The sequence below is a fragment of the Labrus bergylta genome, chromosome 10 (assembly GCF_963930695.1).
Source record: "Labrus bergylta chromosome 10, fLabBer1.1, whole genome shotgun sequence".
Lineage (NCBI taxonomy): Eukaryota > Metazoa > Chordata > Actinopteri > Labriformes > Labridae > Labrus > Labrus bergylta.
This window is the reverse complement of record NC_089204.1, coordinates 12315156-12336653: the sequence shown is the minus strand read 5'-3', so window position 1 is coordinate 12336653 and position 21498 is coordinate 12315156. Positions and strand designations below refer to the sequence as shown.

The following is a 21498-nucleotide window of genomic DNA, read 5'->3' as shown; positions in this document are numbered from 1 at the left end:
GGCCAATCTCCAAAAGCACAACATTTTCTTTTCAGTCGATTTTCAATCCATAAAAAATCAAGGCACATAAATAGGTTTAAAAGAAATCAAGCAGACAATTATGTCTTCTTGAAGCTATTTTTGAACACATAGACAAAAACTCCAAAAGTATCCAGGCTATTATAACTTGAAACAAAAGAAAGAATAGCAGGACAATATAAAAAGAATATTTAAACAAACATTGTTCAAGTCCATTTACAGCTTCTGGTGTTGCAGTTCTGTTCTATATTTAAAAGACTTGGGGATTTATATCTAGTGGATGGAAATGTGTCAGAAAGACTATAGGTCCCTCTCAATACAAAGACTTCTTGTAGTATAGTAGACTATGTGCTGTGCATGTCAAAGTGTCTCGTCTTGTGCAGGTGCATCAGTTTGAGCTACAGATATTGATGAATGAAGGGAGCTGAACAAAAACTCTAAAATGCTGTATTGTGATAAATGAATAGTCCACAAAAACCCAAAGTTTGCTGCATTGTATTTCTGTTTCTTATCATCTGTACCTCACTGTCTCAGCTAACTGTTCACTTCAGTGTCCGTCAACATTATTACCTGGTACAGAGCCAGAGAGTGACCGTATCTGTGGAGAGGACCGCTGCTGACCGGCACTACATCCCAAGTACTCGTCTCAAGGTTGTAGCTGTAGACAGAATTAAATAAAAGAAAAACAGAACATTTAATGTACACAGTCAAACAAAAAAGGTTGCAACGCATTTTAGTTCTATTGATGTAGAACTTGACATTTGAACACTGAAAGCAAAGTCCAAGTTTTTATTTTGAGCTTTCTTTCAGACAGACACTGAACCCCAGAATACTGCTTCAGGGCAGAGCCATTATTGTGTAATTTGTGTAACAGTTAGAAGAGACAATGTTGCGCGTTACTGCAACTTGTAGTGCAGTCTACGTCATCGAGGTATTGGTATGGGTATTACACTTTTAACTTTGTACAGTTTTAAGCACCATGGGTGGATGAAAGTCCAGAAATGTGCTACTCATGTGTAATTCATTTACTACACTGCAGTGATACAGAGATGGACATTTCCTGTGCCATGAAAGATTGATGGATATAGATAGTGATACAGTATTAATGTGTTTTAGAGCCCATCACTCGTGATGCTGATCTCAATAGACAGCTTTTTTTACACCACCTGTTAACAAGGTCAAACTGTCTGCTGTGGACAATTCTTAAGAATTAGCATTTGGATTACGGTAGTTTTAGATTTGGATATGCGCAGTTAAAACTAATTTCATTGATTGTGGGTCTTGGACAGCAATTTTCCAATGAACAGTCTGACGCAGTGTCATTTTATTTTCTTCTCATAAACAGAATGCTGTTGAGTAACTTGTCACAGTAATGGATCAGGGTTTAAAGAGCAGAGTCTAATGCTCACTCCAGATGAGTCATCAATAATTTTGTTCAAGGAAATGAAAAAAAACTACCCTTAAGAATTTAAGAATATTTTTTGTATTAGTTTGGTTGGATCATGACATGGGGGAAATGAATGCAAGACTTCTACTGATCTATTTGTATTTCATGGGAAATTGAAGTTTTTGATTAAGTAATTCAGAGGGCAAACATTTACACAATTACATGGCAACATTATTACAGAAAGAAAGGTCTGCAATCTATCAGTGTAAATCTCTATAGTATGCTTCAATTTTCCCCCCAGCATCATTCCAACCTAGTGCTGCTTACTTGAGGACCATGTGGTAGTTGGAGAAGTTGAAGGAGTAGCCTCCCACCACCCACATCAACCCAGAGTGCACCAGAGCCTGATGGGACGCCCGACCCAGAGACTGAGCGGATGGTTTGATGCTAGGCAGCACCCAGAAGGCCTCAGTGGAGGGGACGGACAGAGAGCAATCCGGACCTGATACGAAGACACAAAAGGCAGACATGTTGTTAAAACATCATTGATGTGATGTGAGGGGTAAAGATAAAGAGTTTTCTAAAGAGGCAGTTAGGATTCACGTTTCAGCAGATAACAAACAAGACACAAAGGAGAATAAACAAATGAAATATACTTTTGAACTGTTTCAGTTGTGCTTACACACTTAATCCAGGAGAGGGCAGTTCTTCACCATCTCATCTAACACCACTAGATTGGAACATTTTAAGAGGCAGGATTAAAAACAATCACATTCTTGCCATAATTATTATTATGTTGAAAAGTTCATAGGTTAGAGTCAGTTTTTCAAGAGTTCCAGGAAGCATATAACCAAAACATTGAGCTGTAAAATAACATCATGATAAAATGATTCAGTAATACATGAGAATCAATCGTGTGTTAGACTGAGTCAGTTTGATGCTTCAAGTCAAAAAGAAAGAAAGCTTATACAATATCTGCAGAATCTTGTACAACCACATGATTGATATTAAGAGATAAGTATGGCCGTCAACAACTTAGACAATAATGAGGAAATCAGCAGCATTTAAAATAAAATTGGTTGTGCTTCATATGTATTGTCAGCCTTTTGGGGAGTTTCAATATTTGCATGATGGTAAATGCAACTTTTGAAGTATCACTTCAGTGTAAAACATTTTCAGCCAGATTTTGACGATCTCATGCTGGATCATAAAGTTGTTCTGAGAGCTGCTGCAGACACAAACGGCTCACAAATGAAACATTAAAAACCAAAGAAATAATGAAGCCAACTGTACAATGGGCCACTAGACAAAGATTTCCCCGGACAGCCCATCTATTGTTGTAGGACATAAAGTAATATTGAATTGAGCATTGTGATGTTTGGCAGGAAAACAGCTGCTTGTTATTCTGTTCTCCTCCTATTGTCATTTCTTGTTTGTCCCTTTTCACTTTAATAATGAGCAAAACAGAAATAAATCAGAAAGTTTCTCTTCAATGCAGGCATCTTGGGGAATGTGGTACTTAACACTAGCACTGGGGTCATTTGCCATAATAGATTAGTTATATCAGAAAGCAACTATGACACAAAGACTTCTTAAAATGTTGCACAGAACAGTTAGCATCAATGGGATGATTTGCAGCCCGAAATAAATCTAAAATCAAAATAGATCAGTAGTAAAAAAAAGATGTTTAGATTGTTACTTTGGTATTTGTCTCAGCATTTTAATGACTATATTTAAATTTGAAGTAGGTCTTCACCACAAAGAAATCGAGTCATTGACAAATACAGTAAATATAGGTTAACGGGAACCCTAAAGTTACAAAAATTCTTCATATAGTACATTCAAGTTTTTCAAGCATGACTGGGTTTGAATGCAACTTTAAAAAAAGCCCTCCAATATCTTTATTGGTTGCCTTTAACAGCTTGACATTATATTTTCTGGGAAAATCCAAATTATAAGCTAGCTAGTCATGTCATTCTCCAGCTCCTCTCCAGGGCCAACATCACAAATGTTAGCATAATAATTGAGTTTGCCATTTCAACAAAAGCCACCACTTCAATGAGTCAAATAGAAAGCATTAAACCTTAGTCTACTAAAGTCAACAGGAGTCATTGCTAGCAGATAGCTTATGTTAGCTTGCCCTCTAAACGACTTATTTTGCTAACACTCCAGCGGAAAATGTCAATTTATTCCAGATTCCATGACTGATAAACTAGCTTGCCATTTCCAAATTGCTTCATCAGCTTACGGTGTAAATAAAATACCAGCTTCCATGCAGTCTTGCCAAGTTTAAAGCAAAGCTGGCTATCTTTGACCGGTTGTAGCATAACAAATGACTTCACCAGGTCACATTATCAACATTTGTTTCCCAACATGGATTCTAGGCGCTCCTAGGGCAGGCTAATTGAAGGTGGTGAAGAGATTCCTGAAACATCCCTGAGTAGAGGGCACCACAAAAGTCAAAAATGGACAAAATGAACACATGGATAACTTTGTGTGAATCATTAAAAGATAAAAAGATGTGATTTTAGAGATCAACTTGAGCTGATGAGTCTGAGGTTCCTTTTTTTTTTACCTGATTGTCATAACTAACTTTAAGACTCAACAGTCACACCAAGGTTTCTTGCAGTTGGCTTGATGTTTTGTGAAAAGCGTAAAAGATTTCTATCTTTGCTGCTTGATGAATTGAGTGGCACAAACAATAATATTTCAGTTTTTTTAAAGCAAAGGTAAGTTGATATAGATTGTCTTGATTGATGGAATGCAGTGTGACATAACTGTGTGTCATCAGCGTAAGGGGGGTGGGGGGGACAATAAAAGCTAAATTTGTGGCTAACAGTTTAAAAATATCTAAGTCAATGACATGAAGTCTCCTCTATTCCATAAACTCGTTTGGCAAGAACAGAGACGGCTGGCTCCTGCTGATAGAACACAAGTGCACACCACAGGATGCTGTCTGAAGTTAACTTGGCAGATATGGTGTTTGGTGTTACCTCTAACAATTTTCAAAATAACTCCCCATAGTTTTTATTTCAGTTTACAATCAAAAAGCAAAGTCAAGGCTTTTTTGACGAGCACTTTCTCAGAACATTGGAACATTATGTTATAAGTTGGGCTCAAGGCAAACACATCTGAACTATCTCTAACCCTTTAACTTCCACCATTATGTTCCCGCTCTATCTTTCTGAAATCCTGAGGACAAAAAGCCTATATGTGGCTTCTCTAGCTGACAGCCCATCAGAATAAAAGTTTTGATGAAACCCACTCGGTTAATTCTGTTTTAATTTCCATAATTATATTCTGTGTCCTGTTCCCCGTCCTGTTTGTCCTTCTCTTTTACCTTGCCAGCTGTCGTTGCACACACAGAGCTTTTCTCCGGTCAGGTCGCAGTAGCCGTGATCCGGGCTGCCACAGTTATGCCTGCAGTACGGGATGTTGCAGGCCTCTCCTTTCCAGTACTCGTCACACTCGCAGTACACGCGGCCGAAGGCAGAGTTCGCCGTGCTGCATCTGCCGTGACCCGAACAGTTGTTGGGACAGGAGTTGATCCTGAGGGAGGAAACACAGTTAGACAAGAAGTCAAAGAAGTTCTCCAAGGTTAAAGACAACTTTAAGATACTATGGATGCCTCTGGATAGTAAGTAGCTGACAATAGTTTAGGCAACTGCACAATTTAATGGTTCCATTTTTTTGTTTTAACAATGAATATACGCCTGTGGGTTATAGACAGGTGGCAATACTGAACACAATGAAACGTATCCCCAATTTGCAGCTTGTCATTCAAGATACAGATACAGTGAAATATGGTTCTGTAATTCCGCAATTTATATCCAACAGAAATGAGCGCAGCATCAAGATTAGTCTGTCTATGAATTGTTCAGGTTTTTGCAGAGGCCTCTACCCTTTCCCTGTGTTTTAATAGAAAAAGAGTAAGTTTAAAAAGGTGTTGCCAGGATATTCAGGTTACAGCCAAGTTTTGGTAAACACAGGACTCAACAGACAGCCCACTAGAATCCGGTGCCCAGTGCCTCTAGGAAAGCAGGATGAATCCATGTAACCAGTGCCAAAACCAGTGTTTAATCCCACTAGGTTCACCTTGGCATTTTCATGATGTTGACATGCATACAGAGTTTGTGCATATAACAGTCGTGTGTCTTCATAATCAAATATATAATTCAAAATAAATACAATTAATGTAGTTGAAAAAAAATAACTATCAGGATCAAATCAAGAAAAAAGAAGGGAATTTAGAAAGCTCTGTTGTTAAACTAGTGGATATATTGAACTACCTCCTATTCCTGTTGAGTTTCAATGCACTTATTACAAGTGGTGCTTTTCAATTGGATGTAATATCACAATGAATCATGGGACATACATGACGGATGGAGCAAAAATGAATGGGTTAAAAGAGAGAAACTATGAGATAACAAAGACACAAGAAGTCTAAACTGAGATGCATTCAGATAGAAGCCTGAAGAGTTGTAAAAGATAAATGTACACTATAAATAAAAGCACTGCACACTAACTCTCTGAGATAAATACAAAGGATGAAAAATGGTAGAGCAATTCAAAAAGAGGAGACAAGAAGAACAAGCACAAATCACGTTCCTGTTAATACTAAAAGCGGGTTTACTGCTGTGACATAAGGGTCGTCATGACAACCTTTATCTCCCCTCAGTTTGTGCATGTATGTATGGATGTGTGTGTGTTCGTGCACACGTGTGATTGTGTGTGAGTATGCGCGTCATTGTGTGTGTGTGTGTGTGTGTGTGAGCCTTGAGGCTGCGCAACTGTCCACACCACTCCCATGAGTTCAGCCTATAACTAATCATTTCATTCTCCATTCTGGCCTTCACTGCTGGCACACTGCAGCCAGGTTTATGACTGAGTTGGAGGTGAGGAGGGTTATGATGTCATATCTGAATATGTGTTGATACTGTACAAGTGATCTTTGAGTAGGTTTGTGAGACAAAAAAACCTGAGACTAATGTTGCACTGTTTCCCACACATCCAGGACTGTACCTTCGTCTTGCCTGAACTAGAACTAAAACAAACAATAGATTTTTTCTGTGTGGAATCGAAATATTTATTTTTAATATGATGAGATCACGTTGATCAGGAATTAGATTTATTATCCCTTAGCTTAATCTAAATGTACAGAATCTACATGCATTCATGTTGAGCTTAAGTTAAAACAATTCTGACGTGTGTATCTATAATTTAAGAAAAAGGTGTTCTTTAATTAACTTAAACATCAATACAATCTCCCCCTGACTTTTGTGATGTTGTCTTCCCAGGTTCAGGAAGCTGTAGTTTTGGTTTTCTTTTCAGAATACTGCTGCAGAGAGTACTCACTGACACTACAAGTGGAGGACATTAAGTCTTTAAATCATCCATTGGCTTCAGGGTCAGCTCTAGTGGTTTTGGTGCCCAAGGGAGATTAGGATGTGATTCCCCTTTCCAAGGAGTAGAAGTAGGCTAGTAGTTTATTTTCCAGGGGGGGTCCTCCCTTTGAAACAATTCACATTTATTTCTGTTTTGATGCCATTTTATGCCCTTAAGCACTAAAATTACATTCAAAATACATATCTAAATAATTGAAAATATGAAAAACATGTAGCTTTAAAACATGTTTATTTCAGAACTGCAACATTTGAGAACTAACGCTGAAAATTTACATTAGGTTTAAATTACTTGATTCTTATTTTTCTAAGTATGTTTTTTCCAACTGCACCTGAATGTCACGTCGTTTTCTCCTGTCTTTGTGCCGTTTAGTAATGATTGTGTGAAAGAAGAAAAGTGAATGTAAGCAGAGCATAGAGAGAGAGAGAGAGAGAGAGAGAGAGAGAGAGAGAGAGAGAGAGAGAGGGTAATAGTTGAGTTGTCTGGATAGGCTATAGGTTTACATAGCTTTGTGTTTGCTGCTTCACTCAAAACGTTTGAGGAAATTGAAGAAAGCGAGAACAGGGTACACCGCACACGGCCACCTACAGTATATTGCGTATGTCTCTCGAGCCTCAGGATTAAGATCAAATAAGGTGAAGCAGCCCTTCAGTTTTTTTCCTCCATGCCTGTGGGACTTCATGACTTAGCGGAGGACTTTTTAAAATTTTAAATCAGGGCCAAAAACATTCAAGTGCTCTGTAGATTTTCATTAAGTTGTACATATAGCTGCTATTTTCAGCTCTCCTTTTATTTATTTTTTTCAACCATCTTTTAAAAACAATTTCTCATGAATGCTCTGTGTCATTGTCTTTGAAAATGCATTTTTTCTGTTTTTTGATGCCTTGTTTTTTTGTTTTTTTTTTACATCTTTCTAAGCCCCTGTGGAGCCTTGTGTAATCTTGGAAAATATATTTTTTTGACCAGTGTTCATTGTGGCTTCCCTCATGCTTCTTATCACGGACTTTGAGTAAAAGATTTATAAAAGTGTACTGACAACCTATCCATTTTATTCTTACGTATTAATGTCTCAATTTTCTCCGTCAAATTGAAACACTAGTTTCAGTCATAAGAACATGAACTTACCCGTGTGAGCCCGTTGCTTACAAATAAATCTCCAAGGTCTGAATCTTGTACGCTAGCTGGCACAATGAGGGTTTTTATATGTTAGAGACACTTTAGACTTCATCAGAAAAGCTGAAACCAATTTAGTTAACGACGGATTCGTTCCATTCAGTGTCTCAGTGAGTCCAATAACATGTAACACCAAATCCCTGGAAACTGTCTGAACCTAATAGGATGTAGCTGTAATAAAAATATATTGATTATTACACCTGTGTTATTTCTGTTAATGAAAAAACATTTGATCAAGTTTTAGGTTGATTCTGCTGTGATGTTTCAGATGTCTAAACTTAAAAAAAAAATCCAAATCCTATGGTGACTGAAATAAGATCAAATATGTATTTCAAATATAAAAGAAGCACATTTAAAAAACTGAACATACTCCATAACAATAGCAAACCTATATTTAAACTCCCACATGTTTATTATTATTATTATCATTATTAAACATCTACTACACCATTTTTTTAATTATCAGAGAAATGTTGGATTTACAAACAGGACACCTTCGGGGTTGGACGGGATCCACTCAAACAAAATCTCACCTTTATTACAAGTTAGTTGCTTTTTGTCGACTGTTAGCTATGGCGTTCATCTTCTTTTAAATACTGTTTGATGGAAACAAAGACAGTGACCCCCCCTACACATTAAACAGTCATTCTATCTGGGAAATCATTTAAAAAAAAAAGATATAGAGGGGAGAGGGGAGGAAAAGCGACAAGAAAAAGAGAAAAGATTTGGAGACGTACGAGTATGCGATGTTGAAGCCGGTCAGGTTGTAGGCAGCGTCGCTGAAGAAGTGGAGCAGAGCGTAGCCAGACGTCGTCACAACCTCAGGGACCGTCTCGTTACTCCCGGTGTCTGCTACTACGAGACCACTGAGAGAGTGAGACAGAAAAAATTAAAGAAAAAGAGAGAGTGAGACAGAGGAAGGCAGACGGCCCCCCTCTTAACAAAAAGCAATAACAATAAAAAGCTTTTTTGAAATGCTGCTGTAGTTTATGGACTATGGCTTTGATAGCAGCACTGGAGGGCTGCGAGATGAAACAAGGATTCCATTCAGGGATTGCAGACCGCACTGAAAATATGACAGTGATTATCTTTAAAGTGTAGCAGCGCCGAGTCATTCTACATTTTGTTTTTATTTGTTTGATGAGGTTGTTTTTATGTTTGTAGGGTCTGTGATTTCTTATTTTGTGGGCTTGTCTTTTGTAATAAATGCAATGCTCTGCGAATGTACCACTGCACATAATACATCTGGATCAAAGCACCCTCCCTGCTGCAACCACAGCCTTTATTTAAAAAAACCCCACAAGTATGCACCCATTAATAATGAACACTGTAAGCTTATTTATTGTAGGTAATAATGCTAAGTCCAAGCTTTGTATATTCAAAGATTGTTGTCCTTGGTTGGAAACGGCTAAATTAGCCCTTTCATATCCCGAGCACAACAAGAGATAAGCCTCGGGGAAGCAGGAGGTTGTTAAATTATTGTTGTTATGCTCTTTTTTTAATGGATTTGTGTCCCACCCATGTGCTTGTAGATTGTCCTTTGGCATGAAAAGAGCAAAATATGCAATTAAGCTCGGAAAAATAAATGGCATTCACGATTTATGTGAGCAACTGCGATGTTTTATTTGTATTATCACTGCATTGTGCTTGGACTGTAATTATGAGGCCCATTGTTTGCCTTTACATGCACTCATTTGAGTGCATTAAGTGTAAATGTGTTGCAGCTTCTGAAGCTGTGCCAAAGGCTTGCTTGGGTCATTTCCATATTTCCCTCCACTCTCGCTCTCTCTCCATCTCACAGTTCTCCCATTCAGACCTGCAGGCAACACTCACCTGAACACAGCAATCAAAGGGGCGTAAATGGAGTCCCCGTCGTACACGTACATGTGGTCCCAGCTGCACTCCGTGGCAAAGTGATTGAAGCGCAGCCGGAGCACTGCATTCGGACTGGGACACAGAGGAGACAAAAATACATTTGATGAATATAGATTACCTTCTGTCTGCTTCATGTGAGTCTTGTTTTTTTCTGAAGGGTCTGCACATTTTTATGGACTCTGTAAATCTCAAATTGTCACTCACACAGTCCCTCAGAAAACCTTTTCTGCTATAAATGAAGTGAATGTGACAGAAGGGGGGGGGGGGGGGTAATTGCTGAATATCCAAGAAGCTGATTGGTCTGTTTCCCTACAGATCGCAATACTCTACCAATGTGGTTTTTATCTATTATTTTGAGTTTCTTGGATTCCATACTCTTCAATAAGCTCATTCCCTGTTTGTATTTACCTTAATATGGTAAAAAGAAACTAAGTGCAGTCAAAAAAACAGGCCCAGGTTGTCTGAATAAGAAGGACCTGGATTGTAAAATCAACATTTTTGCTATCCAGGATTAAATAATCCCACTTACTTTTGTCCTGGTTTTCAAAGAAAAAAACAGATGGGATCAACCTTATCCTAGTACAGACATTTAAGGATTACATGAACTTGTAAGGGCACTTTATATGACAGACTTTGTCCACATGGGGAGCCAAAATACATACAAACCAAAAGTTCCTCACAGTTAATATCAATTTATAATGGCTTGATATTCAAAGCTATTTTGTGAATTATTTTATGTGGACCAAAAGTCTTCTTTTTTTTTTACAACCCTAATGTCTAACTCACCTGTGATGTCACTCCAGCAACTGGAAAAGTGGAAAAGTCTTAAAATACCAACTACCTTGAAAAATGTTTAGTTGTTTGACAAGTTGGGAAGTTGTGTTAAGATTTTGTTTTTTGTAATCTTGAATCAAGCCTTCTGCTGGGTTCAGGAGAATCCTGATTATTTGGAGCAAATTGTCATCAAAAAAATCAGAATTTAGAAATGGGATTGTCGAAAAAAATGTGATTTATACAATAAAGTTGAATTTGTCCCAGAAATTCCAAAGTGTCTTGTATAAGTTTAGATGGAGCTCTGCATTTATGAAATACTTGGGGAAAAAGTTGTATTTTAAAGGGGGGGGGGTTGTCTTTTTAAGTATTCTTTGGCCCTTTTTGCCGAGGTCATATTCTAACAGATGACCGCTGGAATGAGGACTATATTCTTCTTAAATAGGGCATGCAACATAACTGATAGGCTATCTGGAGCCCCGATGAAACTTTTCTTATCAAGGTTTGAAAAAGCTAGAATGTACAAAAAGACATTGAAGATATTGAGGTCCTAATCTAGCTTTTAGCTGAGAGTATGAATGATTGCATAAGAGTTGAGAAAAACTTTTAAAAGTGTGAATATGTTCACATTTCTTTTACATTGTCCATCATTTAGAGGGATACTATGTCTGGAAAAACCTTGGAAATATAGTACATTGTGAAAATAAATATCGTGTTATATAATATAAAATGGTGTGCAATGTCATGATCATGCATTCAGTTTGAGCATTATGCGACACTGGAGCACAATAAGTAAGAAATAAAATGCCCTTTGTCTCGAGTCTATAATAGAAATTGTTTTTTAACCAAGTGGAACAAAGTGAGATATACGGATATAAAACCACAGATACTTACAATCCTTCTATCAGCCAGGTGCATTTGGTCTTGTACTTGTAGTTTACTGGTCCATCTGTGAGGGAGCCCGACAGATCTGTTAACCTGAATAAAGACATACAGAGAAGAGAGAGACGACAGCTTTAGACGGATGATCAGTGAATACAAAATGAATGTTTGGTAGGCTTGCCTGGTTGTGACGTCGGATACAGCAATTCGTTAAAATTGATGTCAAAACTTTATCGTCTACCCCGTAAAGAAAGAGGTCAATTCTACTCCTCTAGCTCTGTCACATTATAAGATGTCTAACTTGTTTGTTTTACAGACACTGGATCCAGTATGGAGCTCTATTTTCTGTTCCCTTTGGCACATCCATGTATTTAGAAACTTAAACAGTGTATCAAATACTGACTCCCAGATTCCCTTTAAAGATGATGATGAGAATGACTTCTACCAAACCTTTACATACAGGAGGTTGTTATTCATTGGAGGTTATTCTTCCCTGTGCGCCTCCCTCCTCCACAATCTATGCATCTCTTTCACTATTGATTTGTTTCAGTTTGCTTCTTCATCTGCAAACATTTTTCCTTATCCCTATCCCCATTCCATACATTTTATTCCCTATACCTATACCGTACCAAACCACCAACGCTGATTGGTGTAAAATGGGCGAGATATCATGTCCATAAATTCATTTAAATCGACACAGTGTAGGATGACATCATTGCAAACAGATGATGTTTGAAAAGTTCTATGTAATATCACTCGCTCTCCATTAATATAAACATATATCTTTACATGTCAAACTATTCCTCAATTCACATTTTACATTTACTTTAGAGGAGTAGTTTTTTTTGTGAAATATCCTTATTGATTTTGTTCCCAGGAGTTACATCAGAAGATTGATACCACTCCTTACTGTAATTGTCTCATTTTGTTTGTTCATAAAGTATTGATCCAGAATCAGGAACCGTCTACTTGCTTTGCTTAGCGTGCAGGCTGACAGCAGGGAAAGCAGCTGGCCAAGATCACAACATAACCATTAATCCACCTACCAGCAACTCTAAGGCAAACTCAGAAACAAATTATATCCATTGGGTTTTATCAGCCGACAGTCGGATACTTACTAAAACAGCTGTGTGGCTTCATGGTAAATGTATGGCTTTCATTTTTTCCTGATAAACAAAGCCAAGCTAACTGCTTCCCCCCTGCAGCGTTCCATATTTATGCTAAGCTAACCGCCTTCAGGGCAGGAGCTGTGCACACAAAATGTATCTTAAACACTTTAATGTATATCTCTGCATGAAAGAGAATACACTTATTTTCATAAAAGCTGTCTTTCTCTCTCTACAAAGCCAGCAGGCTGCATCCACAATAACAGCTATTTCATTGTGCAGAGTATTAAAGATGGTATTCCGACACTGCTTTGTTTGTTTCTGCTCTTTATGTTGTGATGGACCCAAGCTAACTCTTTATGACATCAAGTCACACATCATCAAAAACATTAACAACAACAAATACACCGGCTGTGGCAGCTGTAGACCCCTCCTGCAAGGAGAATTACTGTTTCACCTTGAGCAATGTAAACAGCTGTCTCTATAAGGAAAACCCTTTATTTCTTATAGCGACCATATCGGTTATATTGTCGGACATTTAGAAACGCAACATATCCAAACTATGCAGGATTATAAATGAACTTTTAATTTGTTCGAAAAGATAATGTCACAGCCATTACAGCTGGTTTTCAAGGCTGCCGGCTGGCACAATGCACTGAACTTATTCCAGAAGATTCTTTAACTCAGGAAGTTTCTTTAACAGAACACATTTAGAATGATACGAAAATATGACTCAGGTTTAAAAAGATCACATTTCCCTTTATAGATTGTTACTTCAATATATTCAAATACTTCTCAAACACAGCATCAGCCACACTACCTGCTGCTGTCTGATTATCAACCCACACTTGTCACATTAATTGCATCAAAATCTCATTTATTTCTCTTTCTTTGCTCAACATTAAAGACAGACCTGATGTAGCACAGACACCTTTACATTATTTACATGAATTTAGTTTGGGTTATTTTATGTGGGTTTTTTTTAAAAGTTACAATTTGTGCACAGACTTCTTTGGGTTTTTTTTTTCTTGCTAAGAATTCCCACACCTCTTATCACAAAGTTCATATTAGCAGATGAAGATTCAAATGTATTAAGGTTTGAGAGATATTGAAGTACATGAGTAAGCTTGATGTTTTCATCCTGTGGGGGTTACAAGTGTCTCACACTGCGGGTAACACCGTCTGCAGAAAAACAATATTCCCGTGAGCAGATAACACACATATAATCCCACTCATTTCAAGGTAAGACGGAGCAATGTTACTGTTGCCATAGCGACCCCAGAATGACATGTCCATGTGGCAATTGTAATAACCACAATGTTGATATGAGTGTATATGTGTGTGCGTGGTAACATCATTGGTCACACCTGTCAATCAAAGTAATCCTATTTCATTGCTGCGCAGGGAGAAAGGTGAAAATAGAGACACACACACACACACACACACACACACACACACACACACAGGAACACACTGTTACAAACAGCACATCTGCGTCACAGGCGCTGAAGACATCGCCGCCTGCCTCAGGGTTGGACAGTGTGTTACTGTGTGTGCTTGTGTGTGTGTGTTTGTGTGTGTGTGTGTGTGTTTTTGTATGTTCATTATCTAAGCGTGCAGTGTCACTGTAAACTCAATGATCACACTGGCACACTGCCATACAGAGCAGCAACCTAAAGTGAAACAAATATTGAATATGTCTTCTGGGTAAAACAGGCCTCCAATAATGTGTTTATAAAATAATTATTATTTGTTTGCTTTAGCACAAAATAACCTGTTACAAATTAACAAAAATAAGGACAGAATATAACATATTAAGAGATTATAAAAAATAAGTAATACAAAAAATTCAAAAGTATTTGAATGAAGCACAGACTGTGATCTAAATCAGAGAACTGGATCCGATGCTTCTCTTTAACACGACGTAGGCCTATAAATGTAGAAAAACAGTTCTTTTTGAAGTCTGAAGAAAGAAAGGAAAAACCAGCGAACAAGCATTTCTTTGAACATTATTTTCAATGAAAATAAATAACAGAAAGGCAACTCAGAGAAGAAAGTCTTAGCTGGGTGTTCTTCATCAATTACAGCTTGTAATGGTGCGTTCAATATGATCTAGGAAGTCAGTAATTCGAAGATGCCAGTCAGCTACATCATCAGGAACGCCCCCTGAAGTCTGAACTCCGATTTGGAAACTTCAGTGACCACAACTTAAAATCCAAGATTTCTGCTCTGTGCATCAACAGTAAAGTATACGCTGTACATGATAGTGTTTATTGGCAACTTTGTCTTGTTTTTGCGTAATAAAGTCAATCACACAGATAGTATCGTGCAGGTCCTATCTGTTTACTGATTTATTCTTCTTCATGGCACTCATTTTATGCCCTCTGGCTCTAGAAGTTAAACAATTGGACTCATTTGCCACATGGCATAAAAGGAGGAAAACTGTCGTCTTCATCAGCATCAGTCAGTGTGTGTGAGATGAAGAGTCTGTCAGGCTGAATGTGCTGCTTCTCGGAAACGATAGAGAAAGTAGGGGAGCAAACAGATTGCAGCGCAGCCGGACACTGCTCACAGTAAACACTTAATTCCTGCCAATAAAACACACAAACACAGCACATCCACACAGTCACACACACACACACACACACACACACACACACACACACACACACACACACACACACACACACAGTCACACACAAACACATACACTCACACAAACACGTAAGCCTGAAGGAAGGTAAAGACGACTGAAAGCATAAGACAGCCCTCAGGCCATTTGTTTTCTTCATGCTTTGATCCCTTTTCACCCCCCACCTCTCTTCTTCCATATCTATCCATCCCTCCATCCGTCTGTTTTATCAGCCCCCGCTGATCACAGTTTGATCCTCTGGCTCTAATCCCAGATTAAGAGACAAATATTCATGTCATGATGCTGTAATGCCTGACTCAAATCATGGAGATATTGATGACGTGATAAAAAAAAACTTTTCCAGGGTTCCCTGCTGAAAAAAGATATTGTTGTACTTCCGGGAATTAAAAAAAACAAATCTCCTCTTTCCTGTTTTATTAATACTTGTGTTTTGTTATTTTTACATATTTCTAATAGTAATAATGCCTTCCTGTCCCCCTTTGAAAATGGTAATAGTGGAAAAAAGAGTATTCAAAAATAGAAGAGCAACAGAAGGAGAAGTCACAAACTATTTCCACATGCTGTTCACACTAAAACCAAAGATGAATGAAGCCAAAAAAATAAAAATGCACGTATTGTTCAGTTATTGTTACACTGTCTGCTAAGTGAATTGTAGAATCTGTATGATATGAAGATTTCCCATCTTTTACCAAACGTGAAATGATAGTTGAAAAGTTTTCTTTCTTTCTTTTAAAGGAAGAATATGCAATTTTCACACTTAAATGGAGCAGAATATCCTCTGAAAATAACTCTGTGAGTCACGACTGTCTCCAATGAGTGTGACACCTGAGTCCCGCTGTCTGTGATGCTTTCCGAGCTTTCCTAGCCGTAGCTTCACTTTGTTTACATCGCCAGGACGACTGGCCGGCTCATCCCCTTGCCTATAAAAGTTGTTTATTTAAGGGACTAGAGAAAAGAATAACAACATGCTGTACTCACTGCTTATTTGAATGTCACATAAGTGTTTCTAGATCACGGTCATTTCGTGTAAATTTCCATGCAGTGTGAAGATACGAGCAAACTAAAGATTGCTAGCATTAGCATGCTAACACAACAATGCAGCGCAAGTTGTTTTGGTTTCATGCTGGTGCTCAAGGGCGACGTCTGCTGAATCAAAAAGTTGCATATTCTTCCTTTAAGCACTTACAATGAAGTGTATCATGGGCTGTTCATTCCCTTAATAACTAACCCAATGTTCAAATGTTAACAATGCAACACAAGTATTAGTTCCTAACTTTTTTTTCTACACTGTGTTTACCTCCTTGTAATAATAGATAGACGTAGGCTATGATGTCTGTGTCTCTTTCTGACAGAACCTGTCAGAATGCTTTTTTAGTAGGCTAAGTGTTAAAGGAGGTTTACCCCTGTCTTTACTAAAACATGGACACAAATGTTACATTTTTGGCACCCAATGGTGTCAAGAGGTACTTTAGATATTCTAAAAGAATTTCATAATGTATCATCTCCTTGTCCACACTCGGTGAATCCTTACAGTTGAGGCTAACAATATCCAGGAACTGAATTGGGACAAACACTCGGTGTGGCTCTCCACCCAGGCGTCTCGGTTAAGCAGAAATCTCTGTGAGAGCAGCGAGACTCTGCAGAGAGGCTCTACAAAAAACATGCAAAAGGTAGATCCCATGCATAGTTAATGAACAGCTGACTGAAGCGGCCTCCCACAGCCCCAACAAACGAACGCATCACCCATTAATCCTTCCAGAAAGGCTTGGCATGGAGGAAGACAAGTCATACCTTGCGTGCACACAATCACGCACACATTCGCAGCCAGATGAGGTTATAAACAGAAACTGTAGACAGAAGATATTCGACAGTCTAGGAGTCCACAGCATGAAGCTTAAAGTGATACTTCACCCATAAGCATTAAGCACTGGCAGTATTTTTGAATGGTCGTGCATCCAGCCCTAATTTCCCAGAGACTGCAAGTTCTGTATTTCTAAGTCTGAAAAGGAGCTTCCAGTGACGCAAATATCGTCCTATTGAAGCTGTTGTGGTTAGCGTTGTGAAACTACAACGCTAGTTCCTCATATTTTCGACCACTGAAGCTACAGACCAATCACAGATCAGTGGGTGGGAACTCAGTCCCAGAATCTAAACTTAATGTCCGCCATATTGCTTGGAAGCTATGCTAACAGGCTCTATGGAGAAAGCTGATAATGGCAAAAAAATATAAATATAGCGGCGAGACGGCTGCTGCCGACAGGCCGGTCTTGGTAGTGTTGGTGCTCTCACTGTTTGCCTATGGACACAGACATAGAGTCTGTTTTCTGCCAGGAATTTCCAAGATCAATTCTGGAAGAAATCTCTGAATCAGTTGAGGAAATGGCCGCATGTGTTGAAGTAAATATGTCTGTAAATGTTTTTATTAATATATTTATACTGCTATATTGTATATTTTGGAGAAACTGTAACGATTGAATTTCCCTCTGGGTTTGTTAAAGTATTCTGATTCTGATTCTGAAATAGAGGACCTTAGTGAGAGTGGCCTGCAGTGCATTCTGGGATTTGATGTCTTTCATCCACATGAACCAAAAAGACACTTTCTGCCTTTTCTCGGCCAAAAAGGCGCCAACTTCAAAATGTATTTCACATTTCTACTACATAAATGACCCAATGTCAATACAGATTCACGTTTCAACGGGTGAAGTATCCCTTTAAGTTCGATCTTCAACAGATTCCACATGACTTGAATCGAGGAGTATACACACACAAGGAGAATAGGCTGAGAGTGTGATGTTGGGAAAGGTAGAGGGAGACGATAGGAGAGGAAGACAGAGCGAGCAAAGAGATAAAACAGAGACGGGGGAAGAGAGGATGAGGTAGGGGAAGAGAGTCCGACACCCTTTGAAATATTCATCTGCTCGGGGTGAATAATTGATGGTGTACAGAAGACAGATGCATGAAGGATAGATGGACAAATGGATGGGAAAGAGTGCAAGAAGGCCAGACAGATAAAGAGACATGAGACGTAGAGCTCCATATCTTCAGGTGGAGAAGGTGCAAATCTCCTGTTTCATTTATTCTGACGATGCTTTCAAAGCTTCGCCACGACAGCTTGCCGTGACACTTAATTCACTTTCATCTTCTGTCCAGAGAGGCATACAGAGCCCAGAAGCTTATAGCATTAACAATAAGTTGTAAACCATTAAAAATAAATCCTTAGAAAGCTGCTGTGTGATCATGGAAAAAAGTCCCACAGGCCTTACACAGAGGCGCAGGTTTTTAACATAAAGACTCCACAGACAGTTCATGTTTAAGGTAAAAGTGAAAAGAAAGGGAGCTTGAATCTTAAGAAAAATGATGAGGAATACAAAGGGGTTACAGAAGAGTAAGAGGAACAAAACAGCAGGTTTTAATGCAAAGGTCATCATGAAGGTAACTGGACTTGAAGTTCTTGAAGACATTGAATTACCACAACCTGTGTACAAGTAGTTTTTAAATGATCAAAATATATCAAAATGCAAGCTGACTTATTCAAACCTCCACGTATAACTTCTTGTTACTAAAATTACATCATGACTTCAACATGCACACGTATCACATTATCACGTTTCAATAAACTTATAGGGGTATAACATTATTTATTCATCTGGAAATGACATCAAACATGTCTCTCGAAAACAAGATATGTAACAAGTTATAGTGCATCATTATAACGTAAAAATGACATCTGAATGACAGAACAGTATGCAACTGAGTGAATTGTACACTTTAGTAAAGTTGTACTTAATGCATACGTTGAGACATGACAAGATCCTACTGCACACATTTAATCATGTTGTGATCCTTTTGCTTAATATAAGGGAGGCTATAATACATTTCCTCTAACTGATGGAGGAGCAATAAAATTTTTCTTACATCCTTTGTACTTCCTGAAGTGACATTACTACACTTTTTATTTCATTTTAACACACTTTTAGTGTATTTATGTGTGTGAGTCTCCATATAACAGGAATAATAGGAGATGGCGTGTACTCCTTGGCAAGCTTAGACCTTGGATAACTACAGCTCCCAGGAGCCTTTGCCAGAGATATTATCTCAGAAATGGAGCTGGACTTCGTTTCTCTATATACATCAGCAGATTGAAGATTTAATGGGCCTTAATGGCAACAGTAAGAAAATCTAATAACACTTCTATTAGCTTTAAAGGAGTACCAACATTGATGTGGCTAGATAATGTGCAGTGACACAACAAACTACACAACTTAAGTGCAGTGTACTGTCCCGTGAAAAAAGAAGAAAAAAGTTGTGAGTGGAGCACAAGACAAGGGCCAGTGTGTCTTCTGGGGTGCATGAGAGAAAAAGCCTTGTTGTATTGATTTTCTCTCTCCAACTCCTCAAGCAAAACAAGACGGACATTAACAAACCACCAAGCTGCACAAGAGCATGGTGACACACTGGAAACGAGAGAAATCCTAAACACACACACACACACACACACACACACACACACAAATTTAAAGTGACAGCGTCCAGTCAGCTGAGAGTGACATCACTGTCATACACAAAAAAGACACACACATGCTTGTGTTTAACCTCGACGGTGAGGAACTCCCGCCGACTGTTTTCATTCCTTTAACCGTTTAACAGAACCCGGCCCCCTTCACACTACACACACGCCTGCTCTCTAACATGATCATACACCAGAGCGGTCCAGATGTGACTTCACTCTGCAAATATGTTCTACAAAAACAAACACAGGTTATAAAAAAAAAAAAAAAAAAAGACCATAAAAACTTCTTGAAAAAGGCTTGAAAAGAAAAATACGAACTCCTTGATCTTGGATGACCATATTTAGAAAACCTTCTCATGGTCATGACTCACTCAAATGAACTGTGTAATCGCAGCAACGCACAACAAACTACTCCTAGAGTAAGAAAACCTCCCTACTTCTTCATTGAGACACACAACTCTTTGTCCCTGCAGCAAGACTTTCACATTTTGTTATGTTGCAGCCTTAGAGAAAAATCAATAAAAATAAAAAGTTTAGAAATGTATGCAAATACATTAATAAGGAAAAACTGAAAATGTCACACTGACACAAGTATTCAGACCCTTCACTCAGTTTAGTTGAAGCATCTTTGTCAGCAGTTACAGCATCAAATCTTCTTGGGTATGATACAACTAGCTTTGCACAACTGGATTTGGGGTTTTTCTGCCATTCTTCTCTGCAGGTCCTCTCAAACTCTGTCAGGTTGGGTGGGGACCATTTGTGGACAGCCATTTTCCGGTCTCTCTCTATAGATGTTTGACTGGGTTCAAGTCAGGGCTCTGGCTGGGCTACTCAAGGACATTCATAAAGTTGTTCCTAAGCCACTCATGCGTTGTCTTGGCTGTGAGCTTCAGGTCATTGTCCCATTGGAAGGTGATCCTCAGTTTTTCCAATTGTGGATAACTCTGTATTTTGCTCCATGCAGCTTTCCCTAAACCCTGACCAGTTGACCAGTCCCCGCCACTTAAGAAAATAAAAACAAAGCATGATTCTGCCACCACCGTGCTTCACTTATGGGATGGTATTGGGCTGGTGATGAGCGGTGCCTGGTTTGCTTCAGACAAGGCGCCTAGAATGGAGGCCTAACAGTTCAATATTGGTTTCATCAGACCATCTTGGTTCTGGCACTCTGACTGTCCTTTAGGTGCTTTTTTTTTGCAAACTCTAAGCAGGCTTTTATTTGTCTTTTCCTGAAAAGAGGCTTCCGTCTGGCCACTCTGCCATAAAGCCCCGATTGGTGGAGTCTAGCAGTGATGGTTGTCCTTCTGAAAGTTTCTCCCATCTCCATACAGGATCTCTTGAGCTTAGCCATAGTGACAATCAGGTTCCTGGTCACCTCTCTTACTAAGGCCCTTCTCTAGAAAGAGTTCTGATTGTTCCAAACTTCCTCCATTTAAGAGTAAAGAGGCCACTGTGCTTTTGGGGACTTTCGATGCAGCAGGCATTTTTTGTAGCCTTCCCCATATCTGTGCTTTGACGCAATTCTGTCTCTGAGCTTTGCAGGCAGTTCCTTCAACCTCATATTCTGTTTTTCCCTCTGATATGCATCGTCAGCTGTGAGACCTTATAAAGACAGGCGTGTGCCTTTCTGAATCATGTCCAAACTATTTAATTAACCACAGATGCACTCACGTAAAGATGGAGTAACATCTTAAAGATGATCAAGATAAATGAGGGCTCC

At 38.7% G+C, this 21498-nt stretch overlaps 1 protein-coding gene across 3 annotated transcripts in view; it reads right to left on the bottom strand.

The window, feature by feature from the left end:
• Positions 1–21498, bottom strand: part of atrnl1a (attractin-like 1a) — a 250418-nt gene that overhangs the window by 207335 nt on the left and 21585 nt on the right. For all 3 annotated transcript variants that reach the window (XM_065959689.1, XM_029278333.2, XM_065959690.1), the window contains exons 2-7: positions 11522–11605; positions 9815–9928; positions 8719–8847; positions 4746–4954; positions 1733–1907; positions 589–676 (exon numbers count right to left, since the gene is read on the bottom strand). In XM_065959689.1, coding sequence (XP_065815761.1) covers positions 589–676; positions 1733–1907; positions 4746–4954; positions 8719–8847; positions 9815–9928; positions 11522–11605 — 799 coding nt within the window. The remainder of the gene's footprint in view (positions 1–588; positions 677–1732; positions 1908–4745; positions 4955–8718; positions 8848–9814; positions 9929–11521; positions 11606–21498) is intronic.